Raw genomic sequence first — 17,413 nt, 5'->3', positions numbered from 1 at the left:
GAGAGATTCTGTGGACCGGCTAGCCTATGCTAGGCGAAATAGGCCAAATTGACCTATCCGTTCACCGATTGGGGAGGGCTATTTTGGTCTTTTTATTATTATTATTGACCTAGATTCAACATACCTTTCCCCAAAATCTCAGCTCGAAAATATCATAAAAATAAAATAAAATGGAAAAGTATATGTATAGGTCTAGGTCTATTATTATTATTATTATTATTATTATTATTATTATATAGAAAAAAATTTATATACGGTTGCAACCTTAAAATATGCACCTCAAAAATCCGTTGGAAAATGTTGTTTTAATGTTGAAAACCCTCTAATTGATCATCTCGACATCGAGATGTATGAATATGAAAAAAAAAAAAATTTGAGTCCCAGAAATAGTGCATCTTACAACACATTATCTAGACCGTCAATTTTCAAGATTTTCATATGTTTATAGATCTATTTGATTTTAACCATTTTTGGAGTTTAAAATTTTATAATTAGAAATAAAAATAGATTTTCAAATAATCCTTAGAATTTTTTACACCGAAATTATAAGTTATGATAAAATTTGGAGGTGCACCTTAATTGGATTGTTTAAGGTTGAAACCTTATAGAAACCACACCCATATATATATATATATATATAAGCCACTACGTAACGCTTATAAGCAAAGATGACTAGTGCTTTCACCCAGAAGCTCAGCGCCATCCGATTTTTTTACACGGCGTGGATTAACAGACCGCAACGGACCTACTATGTCTGTTGCGGTACCACAAGAGATTGGCGATATTTTTCACACAAAAAAATACGGGAAAACCGTCATGGTTCCCGTAGATCCGTGGCAAAGAGAAAACCGTCATGGCTCCCGTAGATCCATGGCAAGGAGAAATTGAGGTGAAACACTATTCAATTTTGCTTATAAGCATTTTAATATATATATATATATATATATATATATATATATATATATATATATATATATATATATATATATATATATATATATATATATATGATATCATTTCACCATATCATTATAGTATAATGAAACCTTACTTCTAGAAAACCATGTTTATGGTATTTGTATGATCTAAAATTATGTAGAGACACTCTCTTCATTTCATAATCAATCTCAATAAAAATAATCTTTAATTTACACCCTATATATGATCAAAATAAATCCCCTGCAACAATGAATATAAACCATCTATTTGATGAATTTTAAAATCTAGACCTTTATAAATTCAAAATCAATTTTTTATTTTATAACGTTGTTAATCTAATGACAATAAAGTCATCTAACAATTTTGGAAAGAAAAAAGATCCTTTTAAGACATAGATCTAAACATCTCACCAAAATAGATAGTTTATGTTAATTGAGTTAAAAAAATATTTTCTAAATTGTGCTTTCAAATTTTCCTTTTTTGTAATTGTTCATTAAAATGAAAAGAGTGTATATTTAAAGTTTTGAGTCAAACAAATGGCCCTAATATAATTTTTAAAGATTGTTTCATTATATAACTATACATCACTTGCATAAAATCACTCCCCTATGTATATTGTTTTGGTGACATTTTCTTAATAATTGGGGGATAGAAAAAAACTATGACGTGGATAAATGAGGTGGTGCTAATTTGTCCAAAATAGCAAAGACGCTTAACGTAACTTTTCTCAGTCTATTGGAGAAACTTTTACAACGAATGATTAGACAGTATTTCATTTTCTCCAAAAATTCAGCTTTTTCTTAAAATGTTTTCCAAAAATCCCACCTCCAAAGTTCACAAAGGCTTCACAATCAAGTTGCACAACAGAACCTACTTATACTAGCGTGTGTATATGAGTGTGTGTGTGTGAGAGAGAGAGTGAGACTCTCAATAGAAGCTGTAATAATTTACTTCAGACTAACAATTTTCTTGACCACAATCACACAAAATTGTCAATAGGAAGTTAATACATATTTTCAATTATTTTTCAATAGTCCCAAATTTGAAGTTGGGGAATTTCTGTCTCTCTCACTCTCAAAAAAAAAACTCAGAGAAAAAGATAAATCATTGTTATGCATCTTCAGCTACCCAACCACATATGCATGCACAAATGTGAACATGACCAAGCAAAATTCTTTCAAATACTCAGCTTCCATTATTGGGTCTAAGGCCCTGAGTTCTACTAAAGTGGAGAAGCTCCCAATGCATTTAAAACTGGAGTGGAGGACCTGGTCCAATAGAACTGGCTCGACCGGACCAATTTCTACCCAGTTCAATCCAATAAAAACTGGCTCGATCAGACCGATTATTTATTAGAACATTAAGAATTCACACGAGTATAAAACAAGCCAATGATGCATTGTGTCATTTAACTCATAATTGTTAGGTTTGTAAACACTGTGGTGTAGGTGTTCTTCAACTGGCCTTACCACCTGAGAGAGAGAGAGGGCCCTTGGAGGAGAATAAACTCAATCATGTTGATGTAGGATCCAAAAGAAAAAAGAAAATGAATAGAAAAATGGGTAATTCCAATAAATAACTCTGCTCCAATCAAATGCCATCTCCCCAGCAGATGGTAGGTGTTTTCTAAATGTTTTGTTCCATGCAGAGTTTAAAAAAGTTCCTGACTCAGGCTCGAACTAGGCCGAGTCTGCAGGCTGCCAGGTCCAGATGAGTAATCTTTAAATCCTTTGAACTTTATATTAAGGCTCAACAGAGTAGAGGAAGTCCGAGTCATCTGTAGGTACCTGGCGATTCCGAGCCCGAGTCTGTACTTCTAAAGACTGGTTACCTGAGATCCAGGAAAATGATAATTGGAGAATTCCCAGAAATTTTACATGAAATTATTATTTTCTGTGGGGGAAAAAATAATCTGAGTCCTTACCAAGAAATTATACCGATGGTTCTAATGTGTCTGGCGATCCTTTGAGTGAAGTAAACATAAAGTTGCCAGAAAATAGTGTTTCTTTGTCTGCAGATATGAGAACCCACATTTCAGAGTAAATGAAAAAACTGCTTTTTATTGAATGACAGCTTAAAACAACAAAGATACAAAAATAATTAAAAGAGAAGGTAATCCAACACACCTGTTTCAACAACAGATAAGATGATAGCATATGTTTAATCGTTTCTTTTGCATATTTTGATAAGAAAACAGTGATTTACCTGTTAATGATAAGCATGCCAACTCCCTCCTAGCATACCTCGCCATGGCCTAACAAAACATAAAGATACCATGAAGGCACTTTCTTAGTTTGAGCGTGTTAACTTTGTATTGATTGAGAGAGAAGTACAATGCCATGAAGGCACTTTAACAGTTGCATTGACCAAGAAAATTAGAAAACTCCATCCAGTTGGAGCGATATACAAGATTCTGAAGGAGATAAAGTAACATCTAAAGAAAGACGAGCTAGAGAGTTGTGCAATTAACCACCCCCTCTCTCAGATACAGATTATCATACATCTCAATCTCTCACTCACCCACTCACGCACACATTCACGCATGCACACAAACCCACACCACCACGCGCCCCCCCCCCCCCCCTTCCCCCCCACACCAAAAAAAAAACACACAAACTCTCATGATTTCAATTCATCATTCACGCATGCACAAACACAACACACACACACACACACATAAAGGCTTTAGTGGAACCCACCCAAGAAAATGTTAGCAATGAAATAAAGGAAGAGGGCCATTCCAATTCCTCATGAATATTCAATTTCTAAAACATGATACAATTCTTACAAACCTTGCTACCTTTCTTTTTTCTTTTTCTTTTTGTTCTTTTTTTTTTTTTTGAGCTTGGCTACAATTAGGATGTTAATTTTTTACCCTATAAATAAAGGGATTTTTTTTTAGGATTTTTTACATTTGTTTCGAGTACATGTTACATTAAGTTAATGCAAAGAGCATGGAATTACCTGGGCTGCATTTGCTGCTGAATCATTTGGCATCTGAGACCCATCATCCGAGAAGACATTCCTGTCAATCATAGGTGAAAATTTTTCAACTAGAAAAAAGAAGGATGATGATAAAAAGTTTAGCCTTCAGAATACAAAAATCCATCCCTAACTGAAAAAAGAATCATTCCAATAATCAAACAGAATAAAATAAAATAAAAAAGCTTTTTTCTTTTCTTAGAGGTAATAGCAAGCATATGTAAGGCACATAAATTCATAATTATCATAGGTTCTAAATATCAAAGGGTGCATATATGTATATATGTGTGTGTGTGTGTGTGTGTGTGTGTGTGTGTGTGTATGTGTGTGTTTGTGTGTGTGTTTCTATCATGAAGACAGTATTACTGAGAATATAAATCATGTGGAATTAAAAGCATTAATGATTCTGCTAGATTTACTCAAATCCATGAGTCTGGATGGTGGTTAGAGGCCAGTTATTGTCCTAGAGCTCATAAATGTGGAGGCATCCAAGAAACTCAAGCAACAGTCGGAACAAATGGAGTTGCAATTTTCACAAGGGAGTTTTCTTTTTTTCTATAGTAATTTTTGCAAAGGAAGTGCCACGTACAGAAAAACAAAACAACAGGAGTTGCTCATTGCAAAAAATGGGAGTTCTTGAAAAGAAGGAGCCATTCTTAGGAAAATCCGAAGCAACTTATTAAACAATGATGAAGTTCTTGCAATTTTCATCCATGATTAAGAAAATGAACGACGCTTGAGAAGTTAAAACAATGTAATTTATCATTGATGTGATTTCTCATTTCAAGCATACGAATAATATAGGAAATAAAGCAGGCCAATAGGAAGCATAGATCAACCATTCTGATTAGTCTTGTACTGCCAGGTCCCACTCTCTTCATTACCATCCAACATTTCAATGGCTAGTCATAATGCTATGGATTATTATCTTTCCACAGTTAAGACAATTTATACTTCCCCTTACTAAAACCTGTATGAGTTAATTGTCATCCCACAAGTCCATTATAAAGTTCAGTCCAAGGGCCACTACTTAAAGAGATTTTGGTCAAAATAGCTCAAATTAACCATCTGGTGTTTTAAACGAGCAAAGATACCTTACCGCCAAATCACATTTGGAAGTTTGTCCTTGGTTGCATCAGCTAGCATGGCAGCATCATATGCCACTATATTACCATAGAATATCTTCTCAAGGTCCTTCATCCATTTTGTCAGTAGCAAATTGACCTGCCATTCAAATTCCAGAGAAGGAAAAGATCAAAAGGTTAACAAAACCTGGATTAACATAAAACAACCAATCGCTCATAACTTCTACTACAGCAGCAATAAACCCCATGGCCAATTGACATGGTATAATTCATATCATAAAAGTCCAAAGAAATGCCTCTATCACAATTTGCTTTTGGTATTTTTCTCACATATTGTTTTTGGTATTTATCAGTGAAGTGAAGTAACTTCTTTGGGGAAAAACTGATCCCAGGCCTCACCTTTTTTAGTTCAATATATTTCTTTTCCTGATTAAACAGGCATGGATATCACACGAAAGAACTCATATGCACAATCAGGTTCTTCACTTACTAAGTTCCTCATGCAACTAGGAAAGTTTTGATGGAAATGGTTCAATAAATGAACATGAGAAATGCTGGACTAAGATCATATGTACCGTACAGAGAGTATACTATAATATTCGTAGTCCACAAAGGTCATAACCAACAAATGAAATGATGGGCGGAGATGGAGAGCGAGACCCACCCAGAACAGGCTATGAACCCAATGTGGGCTCCCCATCTCTTTCTTGATCTCTATGCATCATGTCCTCAAACAGTAAATCCCCAATGGATAATGGTCTTCCATAGGCCATGGGATCATAATACAATTTCCCCTTACAAAAATACCGGTCCCTATTTCCAGCCTAGTTCTAGCCTTTTCATAAAACACCCTTCCACAAAACAGCCATGAAATACTTCTTCTAGAGAAATTATGTAAGGGGCAACGAAATAGTTCTTTTAAGCCATAAAACACAAGCAACTCAATAAGAGAGAAGTCACAAACCCCGGCTTTTGATACTCTTAATTCCAAGTCATGATTATAGATTTCATACAAGTATTGCCCAAACTCAACACCATCTTTTCCGTCTTCCTTCAATCGGCGCAAGCAAAGCCACATATGCAACACAAGTAGAGTAAATGTCGTTCTAAAGGTTTTTTCCAAATAAAATACTGCGAATCACAAAGAAAGACAAAATTAGATAACCACAAATAATAATGAGGTAATTAGTATCATAAGTGGAAAGTATTTCTAATCACACATCAAATGTAGGTGCTTATGTTAGAGCAACACAACTGTTTAGGATAACGATGAAAAAACTATTGAACACAAGCACAAGCAACCTGAAAGATAAATAATTTGTCACATCATATAACATGGCATTTAAATCTTTTTGAGACTAAAAAATAAAATCATCAGCCTGCACCCCCGGCCCCATTTTGGGTACGTTTGGTTTCCCTGTTGTCATGAAATGCACTTGGCAAGAAAAAAGAAAGGATTAAAGTTCAAAGAAAAATATCACAAATGATTAGAAGAAATACTCATCACAAAGTACAATAGTACATTCAGATGTTTAGTTTGTTTTGACTACAATTCCTGAAAGGCACAACAAAGACCAAATAAGTTTAAGGTGCACATAGCATGGTTGTACAGGACCCTGGACCATACTATTCACTTATTCTTCCCAGCACCAAGTTAGGAGGATTGTTTCATTAAAAGTTTGCACATGATCTTAGATTTGCATAGTGAACAATTTTGACACATGCACACACGCACAAGCACACACACACACACCCCCAAACAAACCCACAAACACAAACACACACCCACACCCTGCCCACCGACCAATAGCTCCAGAACTAACTTGTACAGTACAAGGTCTACCTCCCAACCATCCAATCTCCATCAAACATTTGGGAATGCAGAACACTGCATGAATTTCAATTTTTGTTTTATGGATAGGATAGAGCTGAAGTCTTGGGTATGTGTACCTCTCACCCTTGTGCACCAGGAAAAAAATAATTTAAAAAAATAAAAAGATCATAAAAACCTGAAACATTGCCGGCATTTTGGTCATTTGATTTTTAATTATGTTGTTATGATTTCAGGTGCACCTAAATGAAAGGCACACACTCAAAGATTCAACCCAATCTGATTTGTAGAAAAATAAAAGTCACTGACTGAAACACTCCTCCATCAGACGGTTGGAAGGTAGATCTTTCTTATTGAAGCTATTGGTAGCTTTCCTCCATCTATATGTATGTATGTCTTTATGCATGTATGGGGAGTGATTTCATGCAACTGTTTCATAGTAATAATAAGACTGCTCCTTCGAAAAGTAGCAGCCTCATAAAGATAAATCAATAAATTTGCACCCTAGAAAAGATCTAAATGTGTTTAACTCCAACAATGAATACTTGCCATCCATTTAGTAAACATTTAGCATTTACGAATTCAAAATCAATTTTTTATTTCTTGAATAGGTTCATATGATGATGATAAGGCAACCTAAATATTCAGGGTCAAAAAAGTTATGCCAAGCCCCAAATCTAAACATCCCCTCAAATGGACGGCCTGCATTCATTGTGTTAAAAAAAAAATCAGGGGTACTTTTTCAAAATTTTGTTTTTTGATAATGTTCATCGAGATGAAAAGAGTGTATGTTTTTTTTGAAAAACTGGTTACAGTATATTAACATATAGCAAGGTTTAAAAACATGGTTTGGTGACCTGGATCGCACTTTCAGAAAAACAGTTTCGATCAGTGATCCGGATCGGTGATCACACCTAGTGAACTGGCGAATAAAAATATTTCAAAAAACATAGGGAACTAAAAAAAGTTGGAAAAAAAAGCAGAAAATAAAGTGGGAACAATTCTTTGACAAAACCGGCCAAATCCAGCAGGTTACCAGAGGGAATGCCAGTTCCTGATACCTAGGCAAGATTGGACCGGCCCCGATGATTCCCGATCCGAACCGGCCGGTTCCGGTACAGTTCATTACTTTTTAAATCCTAGATGTATAGTATGTTCTTTAAAAAACCCACAAAGTGTGGTTATAGGCATCCACATACCAGGTGCCCAAATGAGTGCAAATAAAGCAAGAACAAATCAAATGACATATAACACCCCTCAGGTCTCTAAAAAGATAAGAGATGGAGGTTTGCAGATGGAGAGAGATGAGGATAGCAGCAGGAGAGCGTATGGAGGTAGAGCTGAGAAAACAGAGAGGGATTACGGAACATAGATAAAAGTGGAAGTCAGAGCGAAGAAAGGGAGAAGAAGAAAAAAAGAGGTGGGAGAGAGAGCAGGGGAAAAAAGAGAAGGTGAGAGGAGAGAGGGAATAAGATGTAGGAGAGGGCGGATGAAAAGAGTGTTTGAAATTCGGACTCAAAAGAATGCCCCTAGCATGGGTTTGAAGGTGTCGTTTCATTATATTACAATGGAACACCCTTTCATGAAATTACTCCCCTATATATATTTTGAACTCCTCCATACTTGATCATCCATCTAAGTTAATGAACACAATCATTATATTACAATGGTACCGGGGGATGATGTAAAAATTTTCCATAGGTTAATGAACACAATCCTTTTACTTTTACCTTTGAAAATCTTGAGTTTAAAGAAGTCCAGAAGCAACATCACACGAGTTGAGTTTCATCAAGTATGCTACAAACCTTATTTCACATTAACAAGGCACCAAATGGAAAGAAAAAAAAAAGATATTAAAGAGAAATTTCAGTCACTGCAGGGGAAACTACAAGCCGCGCAAACTGCAAAAAATTATAACCAACAATATACACTGACATCATTTTGAATATTAAGATGGTTGAAGTTCAGGAATCAAAGTTGATAGGACGTACATAAGCCAAGCAGCATAAACAATAGAAAAGAAAGCCACTATCTACACCATTGTACTATAATAGAAGTTTAGAACAAACTAACCATCATAGATGGCAGGAGTGTCCACCTGTGAAATGATCCGGCGGTAGAGCACATTTGCCCCTCTAATAGATCTGCTCTGTTTACTGTAAAACAGCAATAATTTCATCATTATATACTTAAATCCCTCATATTTTGGTTCTTCTACTCTCAAAGGTGAGTCAAGAGCCAATGCCAGTGAACATGGCTTAGACCAAAACATTTTATTTAAATTGACCTGCAATAATAAACAGAAACCAAGATTTAGCATAAGAAGGATATAAGCAAAAAAAACTGAAAATCATTGGCATAAATATTAGAATCCATGTCCCTAAGATGTACAAGAGAGAAGAAAAAATAAAGTCACGCATGCACAAGCAAATTATACCTGAGAAATTTTAACAAGGCAAAATTGATATCTTCAAATAATAGCAGAAATATAGGAAATTACAAATGGCTTTTGACTTCTTCTTCTTTTTTTTCTAATTTGTAACTATAAGCTGCCATTGCTAAATAAAGGTTTCATAAATTCATCATCATCGTCAAAACCTTTTCCCAACTAATTGGGGTCAACTACACGAATCCTAGTCCGCCATTCTGCTCTATTAAGGGTCATACCCTAAGTGAGGTCATAAATCCCTATATCTTTTCTCACTACTTCCAACCATGTCCTTTTTACCCTACCCCTTGTCCTTTTTTAGCCTTTCACTATAACCAACTTGCACCTCCTAATAGGTGTTGTACTGGGTCTGCACCATACATACCCACCTAAGTCTACTCTCTCTCATCTTATCGCCTATCTATGCCACACCTAAATTTTCTCGAATGTATTCATTTCAAATTCTATCCCTTCTTGTCTTGCCACACCTAAAGGCTCTCATAAATTAAACTGTATTTTCCTTTTCTTCGCTGCTTTTCTTTTATTGCAAAGTGAACATGGCACCCACAAACAAATGAACTTAGAGATGCCAAAGAAACAGTCACATAGATACTGATCAAATTTTGAAAATGACCAAGAGTTCTTCATAACATAGAATAAATGGAACACTATAGTTTGACCACAAGTGCAACGAAGATAATGCCAAGTTAGTGCTAATGCTTAACAGAAGTATATGGAAAACGACTTGGTGCTTCATTAATCACAAAGATTTCTCAAAGAAGAACATATTAATATCATCAATGACTCCATTTCTTCTTCTTTTTTGAGAGAAAGTTAACTTTTGTATTGCTGTATGGTGTTAGAGTACAAAAAAAGGCAGGGGGGGGGGGGGGCTAGAGTACCCATCAATGACTCCATTTCATTGAGATGTAAGCCATCAAATGGAGGTTTTCTCATCCCCACTTAACATGAAACAATGGAATAGCATATATGTAGATGCTTGAAAGTGCATGCACGTGCAGAAATATATGTAGAGAAAGAGGAAGCGAAACAGCATAGCAACTACTTGGGTAGGGTGGGAGGGTATGGGCTTTTTTCTTTTTCCCTTTTTTTTCTTTTTTTTTTGGGGGAGGGGGGTGCGCGGAGAGTTGGGGGGAGTAGCATTACAAAATTTCATGCATGCTCAAGAGCAGATTTTTCTTTTTTTAGCTAGTCATGCTGAAGAGAAGATGACATGCTCAGAAGCAGATGAATATAGTCTATTCATCCAAGACTTGGCGAGAGCCATCAATCCAACTAGATGTACCCAAAATTGAGTGTCAACCTAATAGTTAGCTCCCCTCTAGCCACCCCTTTCCTGAACAGGGAGCCAAAGATCTTGTTAGGATATCTAAGTGCATGATAAAAGGAAACACCAATGATTCACTAATCCCATAAGCCTCTTCCACCAATCCACCATGATGCACCTGCTTTACATCTGTGAGAGAACCCCAAAACTCTGACATTGCTGAGCTCTCCTACTGGACCTTTACCCTTGGGATTTAAACCAAACCTATGTAATCAAGCTAGCAAAGTATTCCACTTTCCAAACTCCTTTTCTTTTCTTTATCATAATATACCAATCTCCTCATTGTTGAGGTCCCCCTTGCAACAAGGGCAGAATAGAACTCTATTCCCCTAAGATTAAAAACAATCCTTGACATTTACCTCTCAATAATCCAAACCCCATTTATAAACATCAATTCCCGCCCTAAACCTCGAAAGACATACAGAACGCTGCCAAAAAAAAAACCATCAACACCATCATCACTGAAACTGTTTGTGATCAATGAAACATTGTCATGCCATAGTTCAGCTTCAGCACAATGCTGGAAAGAAAAGCAGCACAATTTGTATTTCAGAGCAGCCATGAGATCCAACATTGAAATTAACTGACAGCCATATGAAATTTTAAAAACTCCATTATTCCAAGTTGAAAGTTTATTTAATCACTGTATCTCCAAAATTGGAATTAAAGCAAAACAATTTGAAAGAAAATAACAGATGGAAATTTATTGGACCAGACAGTTGTGGAATAAATGATACGCATAACAAACTAATATCAACTTTCTTTTACGCTTTTTACCAAAACACTCAAAAGGATACATCCATATTCAATATTAACATCCCATTGCTTTCAAGAGGACATAAAAGTATCATAGTTTTTCCTCAATGAGCTTTACCTTTCCATTCACATTCTAAATTATAACAATTGAAACCATTTACTAAGATCTATTTTCTGAAACTCAAATTTCTCCGTCAATAGCCAGTTCAAAAACCATAGGACAAAGCAACTCCGTATCTATTTCCCACATCAACACAATATTATATCACAATATTTTACTTCATCTCAGTGTTAGAAAAATTCAACAAATCAAACTAAACTGCATATTAGCAGTGAGATCATAGATATTTTGTAAAAATTAAAAGTTAGCTTTTTTGATAAATTAAATCTAAAGGTAACAAATAACAACCATAACAAAGAACCACAAAGAAACTGTTCAATTTGTATATAAAAACTTTGCAGAAAAACAAAGAATCAAAATAAAGAAAAACTAAAAAAAACAGTTCACATTGTGCAGTATCAATACCCCAATAAGAGAAAACCAAAGATAAACTAGTTCAATTCTTATAGTAACGAAATTAAAATCAGATAAATAACCCAAAAAAGACCAATCCAAATTCAATTTGCATATTCACGACACGTAATCCATTGATCCATTGCATGAATAACCACAAAAAAAAAAAAAACAGAAACTGGGAGCAAAATAATTGCCTCTTGTATACCTGCAACTGGCCATAATTCACTTGGGGATTTGGACTGGGATTAGGGTTAGGGTTCTCTTCAGCAACTGCAACGACCTTGGCATAGCTACAGCTGAATATGGGAGATAAGTATCTTGGCATCTCCATTTTCTTTTTTGATCCGAGCTTGTAGAGCTCTGTTAGAGTCCTGCCCCAACTCGGTCGCATTTCTAGAGAGAGAAAGACAGGAAAGGAGGAAGACTTTCAGTACTTCCTGGTTCTCTCTCTATCAAAACTACTTACTGATTCTTATAAGAGAGTGATTAATGAGAGAGAGATAGAGCGTGAGTTTCTGGATATTTATAAGAGCTGGGGGAAGGTGGAGTTGCATTCGCGGGAACACAAGGCTAAAGCATGGGCGTTGTGGCAGTAATTCTTCTGTAAAAATTGTTCCTCCTATTATCAATTTCAAAAATAAAAATACATAAATAAAACAAAAGATTTTATATAAAGGGTCAACTTTATATTATAGAAATATAAGATGAAAAATTCTGAAAAAAAAAAGGTTATTCAAAACCCTCCAGTTGATCATCTAGACCACCATGGGATAGGAAACAGTGATTTTGAGTCTTGCAAATAGTGGATCATGCATCACATTATCATGTTCATTTCCAAGATTTTATGTATTTATATTATTTATTTAATTTTTACTATTTTTGAAACTTCAAATTTTCTTATAAATTATTGATTCCGACTGTTATTCACTCTTTGTACCTGTATTTTTTACTTTACAAGCCTCTTAGATATTATCTCTTACTAATGGAATGGCAAGGCTAGGGATACGCCCATGTTCGGCTTTGTTAGGACCTTCGAGAATGGAACGATAACTCTTTCAAACATGTGGGGGACAAAATAGTCGATCTTTTTTTAAAGCTATCTATTAAATGGCCTAAGTCGTAAACGTGTTAATGAAAATTTGATGCTCGAGGAGAAAGCATGTACTCAAAATCCACAACAACTATTATTATAAGAAGAGAATATATTGAGGCAAAAATCAACACATACCTGGTTGAATGATGGAGATTCTAATACAAAATTCTTTCATTTATCCACCATTATTAGGAGGAGGAATGATCGAATTACCTTACTCAAAGACCAAAATGGGATTTCTATTTCTTTTGAGAAAACAAATTGAGGATCATATGGTTAGTTTTTCTGATGATTTGATTGCACAAGAAAGTAATATAGATCTTGAGTTGATTGATCATTTTCTTCCATCTTCAACGCTCAACCCAAACCAACAAATGAAACTTATAGAGGATGTCTCTCTTGAGAAAATTAAAGCTTGTATTTGGGGTATGAAGTGTGAGAGTGATCCACGTCTTGATGGTTTTGCAGTGGAAATCTATAACTTTAGTCGGGAGGTGATCAAGAAAGATCTTTTTGGAGGTCTACATACTTTTTCAATAAGGTAGATTTCTAAAACAGATAAACATTACTTTCATTTGTGTTATTCTTATAGTCAATTTCCCCAGCATTATGAAGGAGTTTAGACCCATTGACTTATGCAATGTCTTCTATATGATCATTAGCAAAATCATCCCTGATTGCTTGAGGGAGATCTTTGATATTCTTATTGACTCTAGACAAGGGGCTTTTCTCAAGGGCAGACTTATTATAGTTAATATCTTGATGGCAAGTGAAGTTATCTCTTTGTGGCACAAGAACTCGGCCAGACATAAGATGTGCCTTCAACTCTCTCTTTTTCGATGCTTTATCATGGCTCTCCAAAATGATTTTTTAGGGGTAAAAGGGTATATGGCAAGGCGACCCTTTATCCCCAAATTTACTTTTACTTGTTAAGGATTTCTTAAGCAGAAAATTGAACCACGCGGTTTCGCAAGGTATGCTTCTTTTGGCTTTCCCTTCTGATTACAATTATGGAGTTTCATATATTTTTTATGCCAACGATGGAGTTATTTTTTATGAGACCTCTAATACATTTGTTAAAACCATGGAATTTATTCTATTGACTTTTGAAAATACCACATAACAAAAATTGAATGTTTCCAAAAATAAGGCATTTTTCTTTGGGGTTTCGCAAAGCTCTAAGCATTTTGATTTTAAAATAATTGGGTTGTGTTGAAGGATCTCTCCTTGTGAGGTACTTGGGGCTCTATTCCATGATAATAGGAAATATAATAATTCCCATAGCTTGATGGGGAAACTTATTAGTAAAATAAGGATTTGGCAGGCTTTTGTGTTTTATTTGATGTTGGTCGTTTGCCATTGTTAAAATCGGTTATTGGTTCATAAGCAATTTTCAATTTTATGGATTTTATCTTTTACCTTACCCAAGTGCACATGCAATATGATAGAGAGATTGCAGTTAATTTTTGTATGGGCAAGCATGGTTGCCAAAAAGGGATTTCATCTAACGAAGTGGAAAACAGTATGCCTCATGCTGAACGAGGGGGGGGGAAGTGAACAACTGTATGCCTCATGCTGAATGAAGGGGATGGGGGGGGGGGTGGGGGGGGGTTTGTGAACAACTGTATACCTCATGCTAAATGAGGGAGGGGGGGGGGGGGGGGGGAAGTGAACAACTATATGCCTCATGCTGAATGAGGGGGGGGAGGAAGTGAACAACTGTATGCCTCATGCTAAATGAGGGGGGGGGTTTGGGATCCATGATATCTCATAATTCAATACTGCACGCATGATATAATTGGCATGAAGATCATGGCTAATCCTTCATCTCTAATAGCTCGGTTCTTTAAGCACATGTACTTTAAGAATTCATCTATTTGGGAAGTCCATAGGAAAAGTTGTTCATATGTTTGGGAGGGGATTCAATTGGAGTTATCGCTCTTACGCCGTAATGTCATATGGATTATTGGAGATGGTAGGTTAGTGAATTTATAGGCAGATCCATGATTATCAGAGAGGTTTATTATGGATCCTTATGGTCAACAAATCCATATGAATCTGTGAGACCTTGTTAAACCCATAGTTACCAAATACATACAAGGTTCCTCTCAAACTTGGTAACTTCTTTCTCTTACATCTTGCCCTATATTGAGAGCTTGGAAGGAGGTGGAGGCATTCACAATTCCTTGTAAACCACAAGATGAACTTTTTATATGGATTCGTTCTTCTAATGGGATATTTTCCGTTAGGGAGGTGTGGCACTATATTTGGTGTACGGGCTCGTCTCAACCTATGTTTAAAGCAGTGTGGTCTTCCAAGCGCCATCCGAGGGTGCAATGGTTTTCTTGGTATGGTTTCCCTACCTCATCTCTTATGTAGCAGAGAGGGATCTGCATGGCTCTTGTGGGTTCTTTGTGTTACTCTGACGATGATAATGTCATCTTTTGCTTGATTGTGTTATCTCGTAGGGGATATAGAGATCGATTGCATGGAGGTGTGTTAAAAGGTTTAGTTTGGACTCTTCTATTGCAACTACATTGTAGAAATCGGTGACTTTCAAGTTCAAATCTGATGGGATTCTCTATATTTGGTATTCATTATTCTTTACGATTGTTTGGATGCTCTGGGAGGAGCGCAACTGCAATTTTTCAAGGAAAGGCATCCATGCGTGAGCAGTTGATCAAACAAATCACTTATTATGTTTGTGATCTGCCAAATGCTAAGGGCTGGTCCTACCACATATCAGATAAGGCGCTAGCATAAAATTTATAACTTATGTGGCGATAACAAAGGATCGAGTCCCCAATACCAATTGCACGGTCCTTTCTTCGTCTCCATCATTACAAGCTCAATGTTGATGGTTCGTCATTAGAGAGATGATGTTTCTTTTATTGTGGCTTTCTCTATTCCTTTGGGTATAACATCAAATAACTATATTGAATTTTGTGCCTTGGAAGACTTAGCTATTCAGATAAACTGTTTTTTCCTACAGATCGAAAGTGATTCATCTTTATTTGTTAAAGTCATATGTTTTCCCCTATAGATTGAAAGTGATTAATCTTCTTTGTTCAAGCCATGTGTGGACGTTGTAAATCACCATAGGTGCTTCATATTATTGCCTCCAATTGTCAATACAAATTGGCAAATCATTCATGATCAATTTGTCACGTTTACCTTGAGGGAAATATGGTGGCAGATTTACTTGCTAAATAGGGCCACAATTTTTTGAAATACCACTGTTTGGCGCACTAGGCCTCCAATCTTTCTCTCTCTCATTTTACTTCCTAATGTTGCACATTTGGCTTTGAGGTGTAATATGCTTTGATTTTTATTTATGAGAAATGGGTAGGGGCATTCTCTCACTGATTTACCCAAAAAATCTATTTTTTACTTCACATTTAAAACAAAGTTCAGTAGTCTACAATGCATATGAACTAGTCACTTTTTGCATGTTTTTTACTTGATTTAGAATCACTTTGCCTTCAATATGACAATAATTTTGAATAACATGTTTCTAATGTGATAATCCTTCATTATTGTTCTCTTATTTGACAATTATTTGAATAACTTACTTTTGTCTTTTTTGGGCTATAAAAGCATTTCAAGTATCTCTTCATATGAGTTTCGAACTTCTCTCCACCAAATATTAAAAAATAATCTCCACCAAGTATTAAAAAAAAAAAAAAAAAAGTTTCTTAGGCATTGGAGGAGACTGAAGAGGTACATTAATTTAAGTTATTTCTATTTAATTTAATTGTAAATAAAGAGGTATAATAATTTAATAAAAATAAACATACATCCTAAATTTAAGATAAATATTATATATATATATATATAAAATCAATTTTCACCCTCAAATATGCTGCTTGTGAAATTAAAAAAAAGGTACCTATCGCCGATATTTTCATTTTTGGTTATTTCTCTTTCTTTTCCTCATTCTTTAATTATAATTATTTAATTATGGTTTCTTCTCATTACACTTGAAAAAGTTTATTTTCTTCAAGCAGGTAGAGAGAAACATAAAAAATAATAACTAAGATAATGGATGAAAAGTCTTTCTCTACATCTAAGAAAAAAATAGTTGAAGATCCAAAGCAAAGGAAGTTGAAAATTCCAGACAAGGTAGAAAATAATTGAAGTTTTTAAGACAAATAATAAAGTTAACATGTGAGGATATATTTGGAACGTTATCACTCCCTCTCCACACTAATCAACATAAACAATGTCCTTTTCGGGTTTTAAAGACTATAATATGGTACTTTAATCCGTCACTCGTGTATATTGAGGACAAGATCGTTATTATTGAGAGTCTCACGCATAATTTCTGTGCATCTCCCATCCGACGGTCCAACGTTTAGAAATGGAAGGCCGCGATCCTCTCTCGTTATTTATAAACCTCCGTTTATAAATCAAGACGAAACCTTATTTGTCAGT

At 35.3% G+C, this 17,413-nt stretch overlaps 1 protein-coding gene across 3 annotated transcripts; it reads right to left on the bottom strand.

Annotated features, from left to right (window-relative positions):
• Nucleotides 1-2,318: 2,318 nt before the first annotated feature.
• LOC18428238 (ubiquinol-cytochrome C chaperone family protein) lies at nucleotides 2,319-12,465 on the bottom strand. Of its 3 annotated transcripts, none has more exons than XR_016047953.1 (8): nucleotides 12,092-12,465; nucleotides 8,911-9,124; nucleotides 5,971-6,137; nucleotides 5,016-5,145; nucleotides 3,904-3,964; nucleotides 3,145-3,193; nucleotides 2,864-2,950; nucleotides 2,319-2,770 (listed from the first exon to the last, which is right to left on the bottom strand). XR_016047953.1 is itself a non-coding variant. In XM_088856208.1 (8 exons), exons 3-7 carry the CDS (start codon nucleotides 5,704-5,706, stop codon nucleotides 2,871-2,873), a joined length of 351 nt encoding a protein of 116 aa, XP_088712334.1. In that variant the 5' UTR covers nucleotides 5,707-6,137; nucleotides 8,911-9,124; nucleotides 12,092-12,465; the 3' UTR covers nucleotides 2,319-2,770; nucleotides 2,864-2,870. The 3 variants fall into 3 exon arrangements, 2 of the variants coding, with proteins under 2 accessions (XP_088712334.1, XP_006837337.2); XM_088856208.1 differs by having other exon boundaries at nucleotides 5,021-5,145; nucleotides 5,671-6,137; XM_006837274.4 differs by having other exon boundaries at nucleotides 5,021-5,145.
• Nucleotides 12,466-17,413: the final 4,948 nt, after the last annotated feature.

Source organism: Amborella trichopoda, chromosome 13 (assembly GCF_054954075.1).
Source record: "Amborella trichopoda isolate Santa Cruz 75 chromosome 13, AtrichopodaSantaCruz75HAP2 v2.0, whole genome shotgun sequence".
Taxonomy (NCBI): domain Eukaryota; kingdom Viridiplantae; phylum Streptophyta; class Magnoliopsida; order Amborellales; family Amborellaceae; genus Amborella; species Amborella trichopoda.
The sequence above is the reverse complement of the archived record's forward strand: the minus strand, read 5'-3'. Positions and strand labels throughout refer to the sequence as shown.

What these genes read in the sequence shown, in the direction of transcription:
- LOC18428238 (XM_006837274.4), bottom strand. Translation starts at nt 12,277, where the DNA reads ATGCGACCGAGTTGGGGCAGGACTCTAACAGAGCTCTACAAGCTCGGA. An exon ending in CTTCCAAATGTGATTTGGCG is followed by an intron (nt 3,965 to 5,020) that starts GTAAGGTATCTT and finishes TATGATTGACAG; the next exon opens with GAATGTCTTCTCGGATGATG. An exon ending in GGCATGCTTATCATTAACAG is followed by an intron (nt 2,951 to 3,144) that starts GTAAATCACTGT and finishes TCATATCTGCAG; the next exon opens with ACAAAGAAACACTATTTTCT.